Source organism: Sinocyclocheilus grahami, unplaced genomic scaffold (assembly GCF_001515645.1).
Source record: "Sinocyclocheilus grahami isolate Dianchi unplaced genomic scaffold, SAMN03320097.WGS_v1.1 scaffold1.1, whole genome shotgun sequence".
In the NCBI taxonomy this organism is placed as follows: Eukaryota; Metazoa; Chordata; class Actinopteri; order Cypriniformes; family Cyprinidae; genus Sinocyclocheilus; species Sinocyclocheilus grahami.
The window spans coordinates 779956-802827 of record NW_015505180.1 but is presented as its reverse complement, the minus strand read 5'-3'; the positions used below and the strand labels follow the sequence as shown (position 1 = coordinate 802827).

The 22872-nt window shown below is 36.1% G+C and overlaps 1 protein-coding gene across 1 annotated transcript in view; it reads right to left on the bottom strand.

The window, feature by feature from the left end:
- LOC107590312 (transmembrane protein 178B-like) overlaps positions 1-20973 on the bottom strand; it is a 57098-nt gene extending 36125 nt beyond the window's left edge. Inside the window, exons 1-2 of the mRNA XM_016279049.1 lie at positions 20884-20973; positions 1798-1945 (exon numbers count right to left, since the gene is read on the bottom strand). Of these exons, the coding sequence (XP_016134535.1) occupies positions 1798-1945; positions 20884-20973 (238 nt within the window). The remainder of the gene's footprint in view (positions 1-1797; positions 1946-20883) is intronic.
- Between the last annotated feature and the right edge of the window lie 1899 nt (positions 20974-22872).

Below are 22872 nucleotides of genomic sequence, written 5' to 3'. Positions count from 1 at the left end.
TTAAATATCAGCCATTTATTGGTTGTATTGTGCTATGGCTGATAACCGATAAATGGCTCATATAATATGTTATCGGCTCAGATTTGAACTTTTAACAAACTCCGTCTGCAAGATTTAAAATTAGTCTGCTGGCGTCAATTTTTGATATCAAAACGTAAATTTACAGGATTATAAGTTCACATGAACCAGATATTGAGCACAAAATAGAAACCGTAAGAGATGTTTGGTGCCACAGAGATCTTTCATCTGTCGCACTCGACTGCGCTGAGCTCTCTTTTTCCTGCAGTGTCATTTATGCATCTCTGGTTTCATAACCCTCCTTGTTGAAGCTTTGGAAAACGAGGAAAAAGAGTGATGGAGGTGTAGAGACTGGTGGGTTTGGGGGTTAAAGGAGAGGTGTCTCTTCAGTCACCTGACAGAGGTGGATCTCCTCAGCGCATTAGAGTGTGACCACATGACAGTTTGAGGGCATGCTGTATCCTGCTCTTTCTTCTGTCTGTGATACACAACAGCTCCAAACCACAGTCTCCTCCCTTAAGAGGGTTTCAAACAAGCCAATACCCTCAAAGGAGAAGGCCTTTTGTGTAGATTTACACGCTCCCCACTCAGTGTACATTTTGTAAACTGTAGTGAAAACCAGTGTCACAACTGTGGACGTCAGCCAGAAAGGAGAAGCTCTGTTGTTGTGCGGTTCACGCAGAAGAGCCATATTTAGACAAGCTTGTTGTATTGCATGCTTCCTCAAGTCCTGTTTTTAATGAAAATTTGTTCCCCAAGCTAAACTTTAATTTACCTTTATTCCGCAAGGACACATTAAATGTATCAAAAGTGACAGTATAGACATTACAACATTACAGAATATTTCAATTTTAAATATGTGATGTTCTTTTGAACTTTCTGTTCATCAAAAATGATTGCCATAAAGATATTAAGCAGCACAATCATTTTTAACATTTATAATAATAAAGACTGGAGTAAACCAATTCAATCAGGCAAGATAAATGCAAAACAAAACTAAAGTAACTGATTACTATGCATTTAATTAATATTAAACTCTTGATGTGTACTATTTATTTTATAATATATTTTAATAGTACTTTTTTATTTTATATACACACACTGCTTTTAAAAACAGAAATATTTTGTGAACTATTTGTGTAATATTTAATTTTTTTATTTTTATGAGCAGTATGGATTTATAAATAGCAGGTATCACAAATATTTAATAAACAAACCATCAAGGGGTTGCATATGTAAACATTTCTGAATAATGGGCTTTACAGTTTTTGCTGAGTTTTCTGCGGGTCAGATTGCACACTAATGGCCCACTCTCTGTATTAGTGCATTTTTTCCACCACTTCTCTATAATAAGCATCTTCATAATTTTCTTTTATGGGGAGGGTGGGAACCGAGCAAAAGTGGGTCTATGAGGTACATCTGACTTTGAGATATGTACCCTACTTCCTCCTTCCACAAACCAACAACAAATCACCTCATCTATATCTTTAGGTCTACCGAGAGCTTGCCTGAAATAAATTAATGAAACTTCTATATCTGGCTTTGACTTGACCTTAGCAAGTTACTATGTCTGAGTAAATGAGTTCAGTAGGTCAGGGATGATTACTGTTTGTACGGTTTACAAAGTGCTTGTCTTGGGACTAAAGGATAAACTATACACTGATTCGTGTTATAAATGTAACTTAGTCAAGCTAGCATGGCAGACATATTAATGCTTTAATTGTTTAGAGCACAGAATGTTGAGGTCCCACTGTATAATTATGAATGAAAGTTACTCACGCAGAGAGTGCCACTCATCCTGACGTATGGTCTTGGTGATGTTGTAAGAGAGATTCTTGGGTATTGTGGCCGAGGAGTAGTGGTACTTGATATAGGAGCATCTTGCAATGGACCCTGTAAGTAGAGAAGGAAAAAAATACTTCAAGTACTTGTAAAATAAGTTTTGTTCATGTATGAACAGACAAACAAGAAATTGTGTTTATAATGAAAAGTTAAAGGAATAATTCACCCAAAAGTGAAAATTGCTGACAGTTTACTCATCCTCAGGTCATCCGAGATGTAGATGAGTTTGTTTCTTCATCAGAACATATTTCAAGAAATTTAGCATTAGATCACTTGCTCACCAGTGGATCCTCTGCAGTGAATGGGTGCCGTCAGAATGAGAAACAAACAGCTGATAAATACACAGTAATCCACAAAAAAAATCAACATGACTCCAGTCCATCAGTGAAAAGCTGAGTGTTTGATAGAAACAAATCCATCATTTAAGCGTTTTAATTTTAAACAGTTGCTTCTGGCCAAAACACAAGAGTAACGCTTCCTTCAGTGAAACAGTCCATCCCCTATTGTCCTCTCACATCAAAGTCCAGTGACATATTTATTTTGGAATGTTTTACACTTATAAGCAATGCTCGATCTGTGCATATTTCTCCCCTGATTCAGATGAAACAACTTTTCCACTGGAGAAAGCAATATTATGAATAGAGGACTCATAAACGTAAATTTAAAAGGAAGCAATGGTTTAAAATTGAAAATGTTTTATTGATGAATTTGTTCATTACAAACATGCAGCTTTTCGCTTTACAAGGCATAAATTGATGGACTAGAGTAATGTGGATTACTTGATTACCCAATGTTTTTATCAGCTGTTTGAACTCTCATTCTGACGGCACCCATTCACTGCAGAGGATCCATTGGTGAACAAGTGATGTAATGCTAAATTTCTCCAAATCTGTTCTGATGAAGAAACAAATGAATCCACTCTTGGATGGCCTGAGGGTGAGTACATTTTCAGCAAAATTTCATTTTTGGGTGAACTATTCTTTTAAGTGAATCGTGTCTTTAATGCTAACAAATGTAATGACACCCTATCAGTCAGCGTATTGCATTGACAAGTAGAACAACAATAGTGCATGTTTTGATTTAAATGGAGATTAAATTTAAAAAAAATTTTATCTTAATTTTCTATACTTATATTCCACTACACACTCCTGCTAGAGATTTTCATTTCACTGTATTTAGCATGATCAGAATACAAATGTTCCCCTCTTCGATTTTCTCTTTCTTTCTCTTTTAGAAAGTACAGATCTCAGTTTTTTTAGCATCCCGAAAGGCTTATTCAAGATTTACAAAGTCGTGCGATTGTGTTTCTCTTTGTTTCTAAACACTTAATTTTTTTTATCTTAATTTTCTATACTTATATTCCACTACACACTCCTGCTAGAGATTTTCATTTCACTGTATTTAGCATGATCAGAATACAAATGTTCCCCTCTTCGATTTTCTCTTTCTTTCTCTTTTAGAAAGTACAGATCTCAGTTTTTTTAGCATCCCGAAAGGCTTATTCAAGATTTACAAAGTCGTGCGATTGTGTTTCTCTTTGTTTCTAATCAAATGGTGGTTTCCTGTAGCTTGTTTTATATTTGAAAGCCTTTTCTGCAGTGTATTTTGAGGCTTTCTGGTCGACTTGTACAGCGTATCTCTCAAGCTTTGGGGAATGAGATATGTCACATAGTGTCTGAAATGATTGAATTTGGGAGCACTGTGAAGTGCGTTTGTGAATGATATGGCCTTTAGAACGAGGCCTGCACACATTCTCCCCTTTAGACAGGAATGATGTGCTCATGTGTCTTCAGAGCTCACGCACATGCACTGATCAGCAGTGAAAAAGGGCTGACAAAGATAATGGTACATATTTCTATGTCCTAACGGAACACTCCAGCAATCATTCCAGCTTGCACTATTGTCCAGGATATCATTTCCTGCTGATTATGAAACTCTGCAGATAGAAAATGACAGCGTGTATCATCCAGAAAAAAGAATTATAGTCCCAATGCTCGACTCTGTCTTCCATTATCTCATTCTTCCAGGAACCGCTAGACCAGCTAAAATCTATGTTGTGTTACCGGGGGAAGGTCTAGTGTCACATTGATTAACAAATCATTATTGTCAGAAGTTGAAAATGGATACGCTAGCAGTGGATCTCTACTATTGTCACTGTAATCAGATTTATCTTACAAAAATAACAAAAAGGTGTGTGTACAATATGCTAACACTTTAGTTTAAGGTCCAAATCTCACTATTAACTAGTTGCTTATTAGAATGCATATTACTTGCATTTTTTTAGTAGTACTTTTAAAGCACATATTAATGCCTTATTCTGTGTGACAATATTTTCCCTTAATCTTACCCCATATCTAAACTTAACAACTACCTTACTAACTATTAATACGCAGCAAATTAGGAGTTTGAGGTTGGAGTTAATAGTTACTTAATAGTGAGAATTGGACACTAATGTGTGATCATATACTGTATATATTAGGGTTGTGATGGTGAGGAAATTTTCCCACCGGTTAAAAATAAAAAAAGCTGTTTGAACTCTCATTCTGACGGCACCCATTCACTGCAGAGGATCCATTGGTGAACAAGTGATGTAATGCTAAATTTCTCCAAATCTGTTCTGATGAAGAAACAAATGAATCCACTCTTGGATGGCCTGAGGGTGAGTACATTTTCAGCAAAATTTCATTTTTGGGTGAACTATTCTTTTAAGTGAATCGTGTCTTTAATGCTAACAAATGTAATGACACCCTATCAGTCAGCGTATTGCATTGACAAGTAGAACAACAATAGTGCATGTTTTGATTTAAATGGAGATTAAATACACTTAATTTTTTTTATCTTAATTTTCTATACTTATATTCCACTACACACTCCTGCTAGAGATTTTCATTTCACTGTATTTAGCATGATCAGAATACAAATGTTCCCCTCTTCGATTTTCTCTTTCTTTCTCTTTTAGAAAGTACAGATCTCAGTTTTTTTAGCATCCCGAAAGGCTTATTCAAGATTTACAAAGTCGTGCGATTGTGTTTCTCTTTGTTTCTAATCAAATGGTGGTTTCCTGTAGCTTGTTTTATATTTGAAAGCCTTTTCTGCAGTGTATTTTGAGGCTTTCTGGTCGACTTGTACAGCGTATCTCTCAAGCTTTGGGGAATGAGATATGTCACATAGTGTCTGAAATGATTGAATTTGGGAGCACTGTGAAGTGCGTTTGTGAATGATATGGCCTTTAGAACGAGGCCTGCACACATTCTCCCCTTTAGACAGGAATGATGTGCTCATGTGTCTTCAGAGCTCACGCACATGCACTGATCAGCAGTGAAAAAGGGCTGACAAAGATAATGGTACATATTTCTATGTCCTAACGGAACACTCCAGCAATCATTCCAGCTTGCACTATTGTCCAGGATATCATTTCCTGCTGATTATGAAACTCTGCAGATAGAAAATGACAGCGTGTATCATCCAGAAAAAAGAATTATAGTCCCAATGCTCAACTCTGTCTTCCATTATCTCATTCTTCCAGGAACCGCTAGACCAGCTCAAATCTATGTTGTGTTACCGGGGGAAGGTCTAGTGTCACATTGATTAACAAATCATTATTGTCAGAAGTTGAAAATGGATACGCTAGCAGTGGATCTCTACTATTGTCACTGTAATCAGATTTATCTTACAAAAATAACAAAAAGGTGTGTGTACAATATGCTAACACTTTAGTTTAAGGTCCAAATCTCACTATTAACTAGTTGCTTATTAGAATGCATATTACTTGCATTTTTTTAGTAGTACTTTTAAAGCACATATTAATGCCTTATTCTGTGTGACAATATTTTCCCTTAATCTTACCCCATATCTAAACTTAACAACTACCTTACTAACTATTAATACGCAGCAAATTAGGAGTTTGAGGTTGGAGTTAATAGTTACTTAATAGTGAGAATTGGACACTAATGTGTGATCATATACTGTATATATTAGGGTTGTGATGGTGAGGAAATTTTCCCACCGGTTAAAAATAAAAAAAATACACCATGCTATAGGGCAGGCTATGCCTAGTATAAAATAACAAATAACTTGCATAAAGTTTAAATAGAGTTAATAGTTACTTAATAGTGAGAATTGGACACTAATGTGTGATCATATACTGTATATATTAGGGTTGTGATGGTGAGGAAATTTTCCCACCGGTTAAAAATAAAAAAATACACCATGCTATAGGGCAGGCTATGCCTAATATAAAATTTAAAAAAACCTTAGATAAACGGCAAAATTCAACAGGCTTTTCAAAATCTAAAATATTGCCAAACAGGCACTTTTGCATCTCGTTTCGAAACTAAATCATCCGCGATCGTCTTGTCTGTCTCACCCCACTCTTCTTGTCAGTCAGCTCGACTCACTCTCCTCACTGGAGAAATGAAATCTGATCTGTGATGCGACTGTCGTTCGGCACGCTACATTGAGCAGCCGTGTTCAGTTTTCAATTGTAGTGTCTGTTCTTTTACTGAACTAAATGATTTTTATTACTATAAAAAAATCTTATGACGGTGGGGGTCGGTGCCGCGGTGGGCAAGTGACGTAACCGGTGTTGAGGCTTAACACCGGTATCACCGTCAGCACAGTCTATCGCGGCAAGCCTAATATATATAGGTGCAATATTTAATATAGTAATATACTTTTATAGTACACTTACGCTGTTATAATGTGTATATTATCAGTAGTAATATACTTCTAACGTAATTTACTTATAATTTACGTAATTTCAGTGGTGTGGTGATATATATATATATGATGAATTATTGATAGCGTAATGTAATATTAATTTTCATTGTACTTTTTATGTTATTATTCCACATATTACAATATTACATTCTACTAATATAATACTTGTTATTTAAAGTATACTGACATGCACATTAATTTTAAATAAAATATGGCAACATTTTCTATGTGTGGTGCCACAATATTTAAACTTTTTTAGATTTTACAATATCTACTTTTCAATTGCTTTCAACTGCTTGTAGTCTCTGCATATTAAGCTGGTACAGAAGATTGTTGATTCAATATCAAAATAAAACGACAAATTTCATCATTAAACATGCTTACGCTGGGTTTAAACAAGCAACTCTGCAAACATCTTCCGTAACACAGGCTTGTAAGACAGATTGTTCTTGGCCCTGTGTATCCCTGTGGAGCAAAAGCTGATCGGGTCAGCGACCGAGTGTAAAACAAAACCATCTTTCTTCCAGGCTGACCAGACAGCAGTGTTCCTGGGTAAAGATTTTTTTGATGGCCAGCAAAGCCTGGGAGAGTTGAATAGTTATTAAATAAGCCCAAGAAAGCTAAAGGCATCACAGGAAGAAGGCAGATTTTAAAGTGCCACTGGAACACACAGCACTTACTTTAGTTTGGATGTGTGACTCAAACAGGGAGCTATTGAGTTCAGTTAGGGCTATTGACTTGTGAGCTTTCATCTCTTTTTAACATTGCAATGCTTGTGTCAAGTTGTTTTCATATAGCTTAACTGGCATTAAAATATTTATTTACAGAACAATCTGCATTAATGTTGCCAAGCTACACTCCCAGCATTCTCTGCAGTCCTGCTACGAGCCAGTCAATGAAAGGTCACTTGGCTTCCCCTGACGGCTCGCGCTATTAGCACAGGGACTGCTTTTGATCATTTTTGAGTGAGTTATTTTTTATTTACACCTTTTTAGTTTTTTGACAGCCCGCCTGATTTCATTGTTTCCTCCTTGTGTATCAAAGAGTACTCACTGTCTCTTCTCCTCTTTGTATATTGGGGCGTCAATCAATTATTTAAATAAATAACTGAGGTAATTGCATAATAATTAGTCTATTTAATCTAAAATAATTATTCTAATAATTTTAACAAAAAGTGACTTCAGATGTGTGTGTGTATGTGTGTTATAAAGAATACATTTGCTGTACTAATTAATTGTCATAATTTAACATTAAATGGCCAGTCCTAATATGTATATGTGTATATAAACTCACCGGCCACTTTATTAGGTACACCTGTACAATTGCTTGTAAATATCTAATCAGCCAAGCACATGGCAGCAACTCAATGCATTTAGGCATGTAGACATGGTCAAGATGATCAGCTGAAGTTCAAACCCAACATCAGAATGGAGAAGAAAGGTGAATTAAGTGACTTTGAACGTGGCATGGTTGTTGGTGCTAGATGGGCTGGTCGGAATATTTCAGAAACTGCTGATCTACTGCAATTTTTATGTGCAACCATCTCTAGGGTTTACTGGGAATGGTCTGAAAAAGAGAAAATATCCAGTGAGTGGCAGTTCTGTGGGTGAAAAAATGGCTTGTTGATGCCAGAGGAGAATGGACAGACTGGTTCAAACTGATAGAAAGGCAAGAGTAACTCAAATAACCACTTGTTACAACCGAGCAATGCAAAAGAGCATCTCTGCACGCACAACATGTCGAACTTGAAAGAGATGGGCTACAGCAACAGAAGACCACACCGGGTGCCACTCCTGTCAGCTAAGAACAGGAAACTGAGGCTACATTTTGCCCGGGCTCACTAAAATTAGACAATAGAACATTAGAAAAAGGTTGCCTGGTCTGACGAGTCTGATGAGATATTCAGATGGTAGGGTCAGAATTTGGCGTAAATAACATGAAAGCATAGATCCATCCTGCCTTGCATTAATGGTTCAGGCTGCTGGTGGTGGTGTAATGGTGTGGAGGATATTATCTTGGCACAGTAACGCAGTTGTGGAGGCGAGAGTGATCAGGTGCGGGGCTGATGTGATGTTTTTCATATTTATTTCCATTAATCATAAACTCCCCCCTGTGCTACAGGCCTGTAGCCACACTGCTGCCATGTGCTGCAAATTCCCTTTGTTCAGTGGCGAGCATTAGTCATCATTACACTGTTCCTGTTGCCGTAGTGTTCGAGTCAAATTCACTGCTGAAGCTGTTTCACAGAAGAATGACAGATTTGGTGTTTCTTTCTAATGATAGGCTGTGTGGTCTTCCCTTGTTTGGTGATACACTAAACAAAGGCTTTTCAAACTTCATGACACTATAAGGATCGGCGAAATCTCATTGTGCGGGATCCCCTTCTTAAAATATAAAGGCAGCTATATATTTTCATGTACAAGCCCTGTTTATGCAAAATATTATTTTATTAGCTTTTGTACTGTCAATGTACTGATGCTACAAGAAATTGTTACAATACAAGGAAACATTTATTTGGATTAATTTGACAGGTTTTTTTCAGCCCTCTACTGAAGTAATGTTAGATGCGAAAACCTGAAGAGAAACTTTAGTTTATATTAGGGCTGCAAGGTCAATCGAAATGGAATCGAGAACGCGATTCGACAGAAGCTGCGATTGTCATGCGTATCTTTCAGTGAAGCACGGTTCTGTGATCAGCAGTAAATCTCCATCAAAAGGCCAGAGGGCGCTCTCGCAATGAAACTCCAAATATGCCCCGAAGAAGTAATCCAGGAAATGCCTATCGCTGCAGCTGAATAAACAGAAGATTCAACTGCTTTCATTGATTCAACGTGACTAATAAACACACGACTACGGCAATATATGGTTTATCTGAGTTCTTATTATTATAATTTTCATTAAAATAAAGTATATTTATAATGCAATGCCTTTATCACTGCTTAAATACTATGAAATATGTTGCGTGCCTTATTCTGTGTAAGAAGCCACATCATCTCACAGAAGGATTTATTTCAAACACTCAACTGACGTTATGAAGTGAGTTTGGAGTAAAAATATGTTATTAAATGTGGTATTTTCACATGCTTTCAGATGGAGCAGCATTTACTACACAGAGCCGTAGTTCACAGAGAAGCTATGCAAAGAGCTGTCATTATTGCAAACGATTTCTTTGATTTCAGAATCGCGCAATAAAATCGTCTGCGATTTTTTTGCGTAGCTTGTCAGTGAACTACGGCTATGTGTAGTAAATTCTGCTCCATCTGAAAGCACGTGATGATGATTTCCTGCTGATTACAGAACCGGCTTTTTTAACAAAATGCGCATGACAATCGCATTCGATTAATCGTGCAGCCCTAGTTTATATATTTAAAAACTCTGGATCCTTGTAGAACTCTCCTCTGCAGGCCAATATGTATGTTATTTACATATATTTCAGACTATTTCTTATGTAATTTAATTTAATTTAATTTAAGAAACAATGACCAGCTACTTATCACTTAAGTAAATTATGTACAAGAAATGATTTAATTACTAATTAAATTTTATATATTTGATATATTCAACACTTGCTGCGGGAGACTTTGTTCAGTTTTGTGATTTTTGACTGCAGAATGGCATGCGTGATTAAACAGATTTATTTATACAGTGCTTTTCACATTAAACAATGTTCCAAAGTAGTTTTACATATTTTATGTAAGTTTGAATATTGTAGTTTGAATATTGCCTTATATTCAGCAGTGAGCAAGATATAATTAATGAGAACAGATAAAACAGAAAAGATAAAACGATAGCTATTTGGGAAGATATATAAAAAAAAATTTTTAAACAAATAATTGTGATTAATATAAGTTCCAACCAGTCTTTAGAAACATAATTGTAACAATAGTCAATTCTGTATTTAATAAATTCTGTATCTAATATTTAAAGAATTTATTTGAATGTTTTATTTATTTATTTATTGCATTTTAACAATTTTCCTCACTAGTAGTTAAGTTTTATTTCCTCTAATTATATGGTGTTTTAGAACAATCTTGCAATTCCTAAGACGTTGTGCTATGTGCAGACCTTTATGACAAAATGAACAGAAGGCATGATATGAGTTCTTTATCAAAGCTGGAGTAAGCCATGCTTGACGCTAACAGTCCCAGAGCAGCATTATCATCTAGCTGACTCATAGTGTTTGACCCGACACTCCACAATCTAATTATAAATGAGCCTCATGGTGGTCTCTGTCCTTATGATGAAGATAAAGGCTTGTGTTAAAGGCTTTTGGCATAACTCTGTCTATGAGTCAAGATTCTGCTTCACTTCACTGTGTGCTGTCACCCTCATGCATATGGACATCAAAAATTCCTGTCATCATACAATGTTTTTTTTTTACCCTTTGCCCCCAGGGAGCAATGGCTGACATAATGCATGTGTGGCTTTATTATTTTTCAGTTGGGAACGTTGCTTGAGAAGCACAGTGATAATGGCTGTGTACATTTTAGTTAATTTCCATTTGTTATTTATTTTGTATTGCAGATTCTGTGCGAGCTAAGCAGCACATTCAGTGCATGGTCCTCTAACCATAAAACCAGTGTTTAAAAGTTTATTCAGTGTATAAATGGAAATATAGATGTGTAATATTTTATTGTCCACAAAAAAAAAATTTGAATGTAATACGTGATAAACTACATAAATGCCATAATGTATTAATCATGTAGTAAATTATATAATAATTATATTATTATAATATATATATAATATATTTGGCATTTCAATAACTGTTGATCAGAGATTAATCTATTGATCTATGATTTAACTAAAAACAATCTGAAAGCATTCATAAAATCCTGAAAATTATGGCATTTACTATTACCATATAAAAATATCTACTTTCCTTCATTATTCTTGAAATTAAATGTTAAGGCATATTCAATACTGTCATGATTTATATTAAATAGCTTGTTTTTCCTTTTTTGGACAAACAAACTATAGAAAAATTAATAAATATATACAGAGAGAGAGAGAGAGAGAGAGAGAGAGAAATATGTATTATAAAAGTGGAAAAAACAAACTACGGGAATAAATAAATGTACTGAAAAAAATATATATAATTATTATTTAAATGATTTAAATCATTATTATTTATTGTAATATGTATGTATATATGATCATATGTATATGCCTCTGTCTGTGTGTGTGTGTGTGTGTGTGTATACATATATATATATATATATATATATATATATTATATGTTATATATTATCTTATATCTTTGTTGATGTTTTTTTATATATAAAATTGACCACAAGTAATGGTTACCATACTTTAAAGTGATGGTGATTTAAAATTTTGCTTCTGTTGTCCTCATTTGTAAGTCGCTTTGGATAAAAGCATCTGCTAAATGACTAAATGTAAATGTAAGTGCACAAAAAATAGCTAAAATAATTTGGTGGCTGCAGTCTCAAGGTAGTCAAAGAAATAATTTTGTATGCTTCTATAAAAAGTTCTAAAACCAAACAGGTTCTCACATACTTCAGTCCAGAGTCTGAAGTCTCTTTGTGTGCCCACTCTGTTTATTCCTCTAGATCTGCATATCTCTGGCAGAGACAGGCACGTGGGGCTGCCAGATGGACGCTGCGGTGCAGTACGCACCCTGACCTCATTATTTGCTGACCCAGATCCCCAAACTCAAACCAAGCTGGATTAACGACGAGATACACCAGTTAAGTGCATTGGTTGGTTGTAAGCGGGTGGAGATGTTATAACAGTCATGTATTCACTGACCCAGCTGATGTGTGCCATTGTCTTCGTAATTACAACACAGCACATCAGCGGTGGGTTTGTGCAGGTAGATCAGTCTGTTGCTGCAGGGAATGTGAGGATAGATCGTCTCTGCTTTACAAGTGAAGTGAAATTAATTCAGAGATGCTTCGTGCAGCCGCCAAGCATGACATGATGATGAATGTAATGTGCAGTTCATTTTGCCAATGCACAGATGTCACTGAGGACAATCTTGTTTACAGTTAACAGTGGATGCTGGAAACCTACACATGTCCTTTAAACTTATATTATGCTTGAATATAGTTGATTGTGATGGTTTTGTGGCTGGAACATAAAGCTAGCTGTGTTGTCTTCGTTAAGTGATCGACCAAGTAATTAACCTGTCTGCATTATTATCAAGTTGCTTTGGATAAAAGAGCTGTTGTTAGAATTAAGAAGACTGATTTGTTTAGGTGAATTAGTTCATTTGATTCGGTTTTGTTTCAATGATTCCTTTGAGTCATCATTGAGAAGTTTTTATGCTGCTTTTTGTGTTTATGATTTTTGGAATAAAATGCCTTTTGTTAGGCTTGTTTCTGCTAAAATACTGTCATGTTTAATGAGAACCTGTACAAATCTTTTTGTCCTTTTGTTGCATTTTTATAGATTAGTTTAGGGGAACAAGATCATTCGAATCTGTTTCGTTTCAATGATTCCTTTGAGTCTTCACTCAGAAGTTCGACAATAAGTGCTTATGCTGCGCTTTATGTTTAGGATTTTTAGAGTAAAATACATTTTATTAAGATTGTTTCTGTCAAAATACCATCATGATTAATGAAGTAATGTTTTTCAAACAATGTAAGAACCTTTTCAAAACTTTTTGTCCTTTTGTGTTTTGTTTTCATAGTAAATAACATTGTCATACACTACCGTTCAAATGTTTGGGGTTTTATTATTATTATTATTATTTAAAGCAGTTAATACATTTATTATGAAATGTCTCTTGACAACCAAACCAGCATATATTAAATTAGCAAACAGTTATTTTAAATTGCAGTAATATTATTGTTTTAACTGTATTTTCAATCAAACGAATGTAGCCTTGGTGAGAATAAAAGACTTCTTTCAAAAATATTTTTTTAAAACTATGAACGGTAGTGTATCTATGCCAAAATACCATCATAATGAATGAAAAACATTCTTGTTGAAACATTGTGAGAACTTCTGAGACACTTTTATTTAATTGTGTAGTATCAATAACTTAGGTAAACTATAGCTGTGATGGTAAATTGTTGTTCTATTTTTATTTGTTTCATTTTGTTTGTTCAAGTTTTATTTCAAATGTTGTACAGTTAAGTGAATTTGAACGATTTAATTTGAACGAATCATTAAAAAGAATTGGTTCATCAAAATTACTCATTTGCAAGGGACATCTCTAATGGTTGAGATAATCGCATATTCATACTGAGTGCCCAATTATCTCCTTCTATACTTTTAATATTCAGCTTTTGCAATTGAAGATCTGTCAGAAAACAGTGCGGCATGCCTTCAGGAGGTGATGACAGGGAACACTGAGCCTGGTTTGCTATGGATCATGTTGAGAGTTTTACACTCCACAGCATCACACTGTCTTTGAAGTGCCAGGACGTCTTCCCTCTAGAGCGGCTTGTCTCTTGTAATTCACCAGAATCAGTATGTACATGGTAGAAGCCCTCAAGCCACTGTGTTAGAGAATGAAGATGGATGAATCCGGGCTGGTGTGTGGTCTACATCGGCCGGCTGTTCGGCTCAAGCTCGCAGAGGGTGGCAGATCTCACCCTGATCCAGTGGAAAAATGGCCAATCAAAGCTCTCTTCAAAATCTGTGGGTGTGCTAAAGCCCTAAACGGCCCTAATGCTAGAGCAGCATTCTTCTTGAAATAGAAATTAATCACCACTCTTTTAAAGTCAATTTTTGGTCTTTAACAAGCTGTCAGAGTGTGTTTCGGATGCCAGCCACTGTGTTTGTCAAGTTCGGTTTACATGCCGTAAAGAATGAGCTGATTATAAAGCAGCATTATCATTATCTGTTGTGTGCAGGAGATGGAAGTATAGGCAGACGTTCCTGACTGATAGTATCTGGACACTGGCGCAGAGCTCTTTAATTAAAGCCCTTAAAATGGCTGCCAACACAATGTCCTTCACTCCTGTAGGAGAAAACTTCACATTGCCATTAAATGTTTTTGCTGACATGCACAGCAAATGGATAATGGGCAGTCGCAATGCTAACTTCAAGCTCCCGTGGGATGCATTTGGTTTGAGGAGCCTTTGTTCAGAGGTTGAATGTTGAAAAGTTCTCACCTCTCTTCTCTACATCTCATTTGTAGAGTTACATGTACACTGAAAGAAACCTAATGATTTTTGGAGATCCAGATTGTGTCAAAAGTGAAGAAAATGGGATGCTAAATGATGCTAAAAAATAATAGCGTTAGATAATAGGCCTAGATAAGTTACATAAGGTTTTACAAACTGTATTTCACACTGTTTTATTATTTTTATGTTATGTTATTTGGGCAAAAATAATAGTTTTACTGAAGTAAAAATTGCAGTGAAACTGTTTTTAACTTAACTGTTTTTTCTTACATTTAAAGGTGCACTCAGTAGTTTGTTGAAAATTTACATTGTTTTACACAAAAAATGAATGGTACTTTTGAGAAATATGTTTAAAATGATGTACACAAGAGATTAGGCCTCCAGAGTTATTAGTACCTTAAAGGGGTCATATGATTTAAATTTTTCCTTTCACTTTGGAGTGTTATAAGCTCTTGGTGCATAAAAAAGATCTGTAAAGTTGTAAAGACTAAAGTCTCAAATCCAAAGAGATATTCTCTCACCATATTCTACTGGTGAGTCAGCCACACCTACCTAAACGGCTCGTTCTAACACGCCCCCACATACCTACATCACTATCTGGGAAGATTGCATAACGCCGCCCAAATGTTCACGCAAAGAAAGAAGGCGTAACTTTTATTCTCGCTGTAGTATTGTTGCTGCCGCCACCATGTCGTGGAGACGCTGTGTGTTTCGTTGCGAAAGCGAAACTACTTTGTTTGGTCTTCCAAAAGAGGACGATATTGCTTTGTCATGCCTGGAGCTGATCCGTGCTGGTCGCTGAGGAAATACTTCAACTTTGCAATGTCGATCGCCAGATCGGCTTTCACCGTGGACAAAGCGGAGTCCAGCCCAGGGTCGTTACATGTGGTTGCCGCAGGCATCACAAAATGGTAAGGGACGTAACATTTCCGTCACACGTTTGAGGTATTCGGCCAATCACAACGCACTGGATAGCTGGCCAATCAGAGCACACCTCGCTTTTCAGACCAATGAGCTTTGTAAAAATCGACGCGTTTCAGAAAGACGGGGCATAGAGGAGAAACAATAATGTACAGTATGTGGAAAATAATGTGTTTTTTGAACCTTAAACCGCATAAACACATTTCATTACACCAAATACACAAAATAATGTTCTTTTGAGCAGCATCATATGACCCCTTTAATAAAAGCTGCTTTATTTTACATAGAGTGGGTCTCCTCATGGAGGCAGCCATTTTGAGATCACATGACCAGTCAATAGTTTCTTGCTTTATCCTGGTAACCTGACCTGTTACTGAAAAAATTTGCTTGTAGAATAAATTGACTTGGACTACAATGTTATCAAAGATTTTACCTGAAAAGGTTTGTTTTGTGTGATGCCGCATCTACACCACTAGATGGCAATATAAAGTTCTGGGAATGCAATATAAAAAGTAATTACTGAGTGCATCTTTAAGAATTACACCGTGTAGTAATTCCCAATAAATATACCAGCCATCTGGCCAGATTGTATTTACCCGCCAAACCCAATTTTAACTCTCAGGAGATGCTTGATGAATGTTAATTCTGTCTCCTGGTTACACGTTATAAAAATATAAAACTGCGGAGCATATAAATGCTTGAGAAATTCTCAAGTTTGTGATCTTTCGCATGAAGTAAGCTATTGACTGGAAACCCTTTATTATTGTTAAGAGAGGATAATTAATGGGTCCAAAAATGGGATTGTTTGGACAGAAAATTTTGATTGTTTTTTTCCACAGAAAAGCAAACAGAAAAGCAGCATATTGCCTGTAAATAATAAATGAGTTTGTACACTGTAGTTCAAGATTGGCATCAGCCTAAATTAAATGACAGTGAAAGTTTTAAGACAGCTGCCTGGCTTTCTGCCACAGAAACAGAGACATGATCTGCCATCGGCTTCAGAATCTATATGTTAAGTAGTCTATTGATGAAGCACTTTACATGGGATCTAATGATAATACCACTTTCAGGATTGCTGGGCTTTGGGTTAAAAATCAAGAGGTCAGGGGTAGCGTTTTCTTTTGCTGCTATCTACTAATTACATGATCAGACATTTATTCCTGTGGGACTCGTCTTGTAGATCTCTTAATTGTCGGTTTAAATGAGCTCAATCTTGATAGTGTTTGGTTGGAGTTTTCAGGTTATTTTTGTGGTGTCATGCTTTTAGTCACTCAGTCTCATAGATTCTTTACATTAGAGGATCTACATGCAATGTAAAGTTTGTGAGTGGTCCCTTGTTGGTTTGTTGGCTCACGGTAATGTGGTCTCATGTAGCCTTTGACTAAATGTTAAGTCAATGTAGACCCAAACCTTATTTGGTCTACATTGCAGCTTATTCTGGCCAAGAACAGCTCATTTAAAGACGAGATGCTGTGACCAGCATGTAACATGACCAACCACATTTCTTATTGTTTTTATTTGCCATTTAGCAGCAGGATTATTTTTCATTTTATTTGTTGGCTAATAAGTACAGAATATTTCTGAGACATAAAAAGCAGAATATACAGTTTGGATTGTTGATAGCTAACTTACTAATTAGTTGCCAGTAACCTGACAACTTTGTACATCCAGTCATTATTTGAGACTCACTTTATCAACCCAGTACACATGACTTTTCCAGATAATCTAATAAAAATTCATCTGTGCCATTCATCCTTATAGTTGTGTAAATTTAGGCAGTCAGATTAGAGCTATAGAATTGGGAAGGTGCTTTCTGGTTTTGTGTACATGTGATGGTCTAAGGTCTTTTTGGTAAAACATTACTCTTGAACTTCAGCTTAAACTTTGAAAATCCCTGCCAGGAGTGCACATTTGATTTTCCGTGAATTGTTTGACTGAGAGCAGTCCCATATTTGGCAGTGTGTAGATAAAACAGGCTCACAGGAAGTCAAATCTAATTCCGGGAAAAACCTTTCATCTCAGCTGGTCATAATAGACTCCAGGATTGCAGGACTAGCCACCATTCCAAATGCATTGAGCAGACAGAAGTGGGATATTTCCTGTTTTTTGGAATGAAAATGTCAATCCTGGCTCTTAGGTAGAGACAGCCTTTGCTGGATCAAGCCTCAACTCCACATAGATATGGGATTTGCCTGAATGAAGTGAATGGGAATAGGCAAGAGACTGCACTTTTGACTTTGGCGAGGTGTAGATCAAGAGTCAAATCAAAATGAGGCGTTTCCTTCCCTTAACTTTCGTTACTACTTTCCCAAACACCCACATCTTTCCTACCGAGTCCGTAAATATGTAGACTTTACTTTGCAGCGCTTTGAGAGCGATCAAATGAGAATACAGACATTAGTTCGGTCTTCTGGGATTTTTGCGCAGGCTACGATCCAAGAGGTTTTATGAAGCTGCAGAGTCAGTAAACAAATATATTTCATTCACTAGGCACACACAGATGTCAGGAAGCTGGAAGAGAGCTGTAGATACATGTAAGAGCAGCTGGGCAGGTGGGGGTGTATCTATTCGCGATAGATTCACAAGGTTGCTGCACTGCAATCATGCCAGAATGCATTACTTTGACCAAGTCGGTCTTGAAGTTACACTGTTACTAAAGTCTAGAAGCTTGATCTGTGGCATTGTAAAGCTATGCCAATTTGGGAGAAATAAACACTACTGGGATCATTGAAGTGTAAACCCATACAAAAGGTTGACATAAAAGAGAGCTGACACATTATGACTCAAACATGAGCATAGCACACCTAAATCAGTCAGTGAGATGAAAATCTGGGTCAGGGAAACTCAAAGGCCTCAGGATCCAGTGCTTTACTGTTCCATCTGCTTTCTATGGATGCTGCAAAGACAGAAATACAACTCAGCTGCTTACCCAACACTTCCATTTCACTAGCCATCTAGAAGAATGTGTCACCATCTTGAATATATCGCGCAAGCCCACTCTCTGCTCCAGGCAATCACTTGAACTGTTCCCTTCTAATTTTTGGTATTAAATAGTGACAAATAGTTACCTGCATTTTGCAGTAGCATGAGAATAGTGCTTTTATAATGGTATAGACTTTTATTTTAAAGCTACTTTTCTAAAATAGTGCAACAAAATAAAGCTTTTTTTCAGTGAAATTCCAGTGAATTGGTTCACTCAGATGGCACATGTAAATGAGATAATATAATTGAAAAAATATATATATATATTACAATAAAATGTTTCTTGGCATACTTCCTAAGTACTAATACATGCCTAACAACATGGTCTGCCTCTGCACAGCATGCCATGCTAGCGTGCCAATATAATTTCAGAAATGCCATCATGCCATTAAGTGAGAGTTAGCCACGGGGGCCAATATTAACTCTTTGCCATAACTGCCAAATGGTGGGTGAATTAAGAATATTTACCAGCCATAAATACATTTTACATTCAATGAAGCGGTATATTGCATGAATTTTGCTGAAAAAAGTAGTTTTCATCTAAATGACAATGAAATATTAGAACTGTTTAATAACCTCTAGTACATTTCCTTTCATTAGGAGTGATGCCTTAAAAATGCTGTTTATGGAGAAAACTCTAATAGATTTAGAAACTTAGCCTAAATCTTGTATCTTCCAGATAGCGGTCCACATCTGCTAGGTACGTACAAGAATCATTTAGAGTCATTTGAGTTTGGTAGCCAGAGAGAAATGAGGCTATCCCATATCAATCTTTTTCCAGCCGTATTGAAAAGAGCTTTAAACCCACTGTGCTAAGCAAAGGATGTGTATACACGTTTTCCGATCAAGGCCTGTCGACCCACGGAGATCTTTAATTGATTGATTGGCTTGCAAATTTCCAGGGCAAGAGACTCGGGGAGACCACTCGATCAATTCCTCTACTAGAGTCACGTTACGTGATTGGCAAGCTTGCCTCCTGGGAGAATTCTTTGTTTGAAATATTAATGTAAATGAAAATTAAATTTATATTTACTAAAATTGTATGTTTAATATTGTAAAAATTACATTTTTATTTGTTAAAAAAACATTTTTTTATACAGAATTTTTTATATAAGTGACCCTGGACCACAAAACCAGTCTTATGTCGCTGGGGTATATTTGTAGCAATAGCCAAAAATTCATTGTATGGGTCACAATTATTGATTTTTCTTTTATGCCAAAAATCATAAGGACATTAAGTAAAGATCAAGTTCCATAAAGATATTTTGTTAATTTCCTACTGTAAATATATCAAAACATAATTTTTTATTAGTAATATGCATTGCTAAGAACTTCATTTGGACAGCTTTAAAGGCGATTTTCTCAATATTTTGATTATTTTGCATCCTCAGATTCCAGATTTTCAAATAGTTGTATCTCTGCCAAATATTGTCCTATCCTAACAAACTATACATCAATGGAAAGCTTTGAAATATTTATTCAGCTTTCAGGTGGTGTATAAATCTCAATTTCATAAAACTGACCCTTATGACTGGTTTTGTGGTCCAGAGTCACATATATGTAAATTATACTTAAATATACATTTATATTTAAAAATGTTTTTATATGCATATAAATGAGCTCATGTAATTAAAAAAAATAAACTAAACATTTTATTAAAATATAAGTTAAATTATTTTAAGTAATTTATTAAAAATATTACATTATTTTCTAATTTAGATGTGTAAATATTTCAAATATATTCAATATTTCAAATATATTCAAAGTGCAGTTTGTCCTGTGTGCTTTATTTGGAGCATTTTGCTTCATTTTGCTTCATTTTGCATCCCATAAATTTACTGCAAGCAAGGATTACACCAAGTAGTTTGGCATGAAAAGCAAGAGAATTCTAAATTAAATACATTTAATATTAATTTCTACATCTTATTGTTCAATGCCAGTGATTTCCTCACAAGTGTTTAAGGTTGTAGACACCTACAATACTGTAGGTGTTACACATACGGACTAAATTATTCAAAGCAGAAAGCTGTTTGCGAGTCAATAAGTATGCATAAACCCGCCCTGAGCCTTTTTGCCCCACATCCCTGAGCTTGAAAGCTTGTATGCCCTTCTTTTTGATCTGCTCCTTTCTCACTATTTTAGTGAAGCTGGCTCGGCCAGCCGTTTAATTAATGTGAACATAACATTACTCTCTATATCCGTCTTTCTCTGCGTGCTTCTCTCCGACTTTGAGTGGTACGTTATCTTGCACTTTCCCAGAGCAAACCTCGTTGTTAATTAAAAGCTGCCAAGTCCTTCTTACGGTGCAGCCATTTGAAATGAAGCCTTTCTGGGAACTAGAGCCGCACACTTTTCCCCCTGAAGAGGACGAATAGATCCTCTGCACATCCATCTCTATCAGAGCCGTGTGTGTTTAGTCGCTGTAATGTAAAATAACAGCTTTAAAATGGCGGCAGGGCAAAATGCCCCATAGATTATCTTTTGGCTCATTTCTGAGTGAATGGCAGCAGGGAAAACGGTGTCCGATAGCAATTAAAGCTCACAGCGCACAGAGCTGAATGTCACATGACGTGGTGAAACCACTGATATCAGTTTTCTGGTTGAACTAATTTGGGTTTATAACAAGCTAAGCTGACCCTAAGCAGAAAACAACTCAATAGCAGTGAAAATCATCAATCGATGCACGAGTAAACGAGTAAAATCCAATGCCAGCCGGTCTCTCCACAAAGCCAAGTCTTGGAAGCTAAAGGGAGAAACAAGAAGAAATGCTGTTTGTTTTAAATACGTCATTGCTGGTTGTGGGGTGGGGGTGGGGGGCTTTGGCGGACAGCAGTGGCATACATTAATCAAGTTGTTTCAGTCTCGGGTGTCCCTGCTGACTGCCTGAGAGGAATAGCCTTGCACTGGTTTCCAAACAGGCATAGCAGGAAAACACCAAAGTTGAATATGATTGTCAAGATTTCTGCTTCTGCACAACTGATTACAGGATGTCCTTCAAACCAAACTAATGTCTTTTTTTCTATACAGAAACCAGAACTGTGTCTCATAATTTTGATGACAAATCCTTTAAATTCATAATCTGAACATGCACCTCACGTGTTATTTTGAGCTCAGCAAGCATTAAATTCATAATTCCCATTTTATTTGTGCAAAATTGTCATATGATGGGGTTGGAGGCCTGTAATGATATTGAAAGAACACATCAGCATCCATATGTGCAAAATTCAGCAAATTCACACTTTGAGATGAATCATGTTACTGGCAAGAAAGTCATTAGATTTATGGAGATTTGTTATATTAATCTATTGACAGCCATAGTTGTTACACACGCAGCAATATGCTCATGTTTTCTCACTTGGTCTTGGATTTTCCTAGTGTAGCGATAGCAGACAGAAAAAATTATCCATAAATACAGTGACTTTGTAGGCTGGCACCATGGTGCGTGCCGTCTTTATCCACAATCTGGTATGACTGCTTCCTTCCTGTATGTCACCTCACAGATGGGGCGATTACTACGGTGCTGTCAGTCCATTTGTACACTGTAACTACTTCACGGATTACCATCTCACCGAAGGCAAACACTTCCTGCTTGTCAAACGAACGCACATTTGGCTCTGTGACTAGAACTAGAAATGTGTGCTTTCACTATAGGTAGCAAATACTGCAGGATATTGTGTAATGGTGTTTCCAAATAAGTTTAGACAGGTTTAGAGTTTTTAAATGCACTTTTATGCTTTTCAATCTTGTTTCGTCTTTGATACATTTCGTCTTGTGATGTATTCTACATTGTGGTGGCAAATTCTGCTGATTTGTTACCAAGATAAAGTGTTATCTAGCTGGCTAGCATGAATGAGTTTTTTGTTGAAATCGCAAACATGACTCGTTATATTCTTGAAAGCATCAGTAAGAAAACTACAAATCAATCAGTAATGTTTTGCATTATATGCCATCATTTTCTAGCAAAAGTGGCGTTACATTACAGCTGTATAATTTCCACACTAAAAAAAAAAAAGCTTTCAAGTGCTAGTAAATTTTTACAAAAACAATCTGCAAGTAACATTGAATTAAACATGAAATTTTAAAGTGCAAACATTTTTTACAATGCAAATACAGTAGTGTTTTAGGGTACATATTCTTACTGTATAAACTAATATGCAACTTTTAGGTGTAGATAAGGTACAAAGATATCTCTTTAAGGGTAATGCCCTAGTGATAATCTGCAGAAATTAACCTAAATCAGGGTGTTTCTGAGATCTAACTCAGAAAAGTTCAGCTCCAACCTTAATCAAAC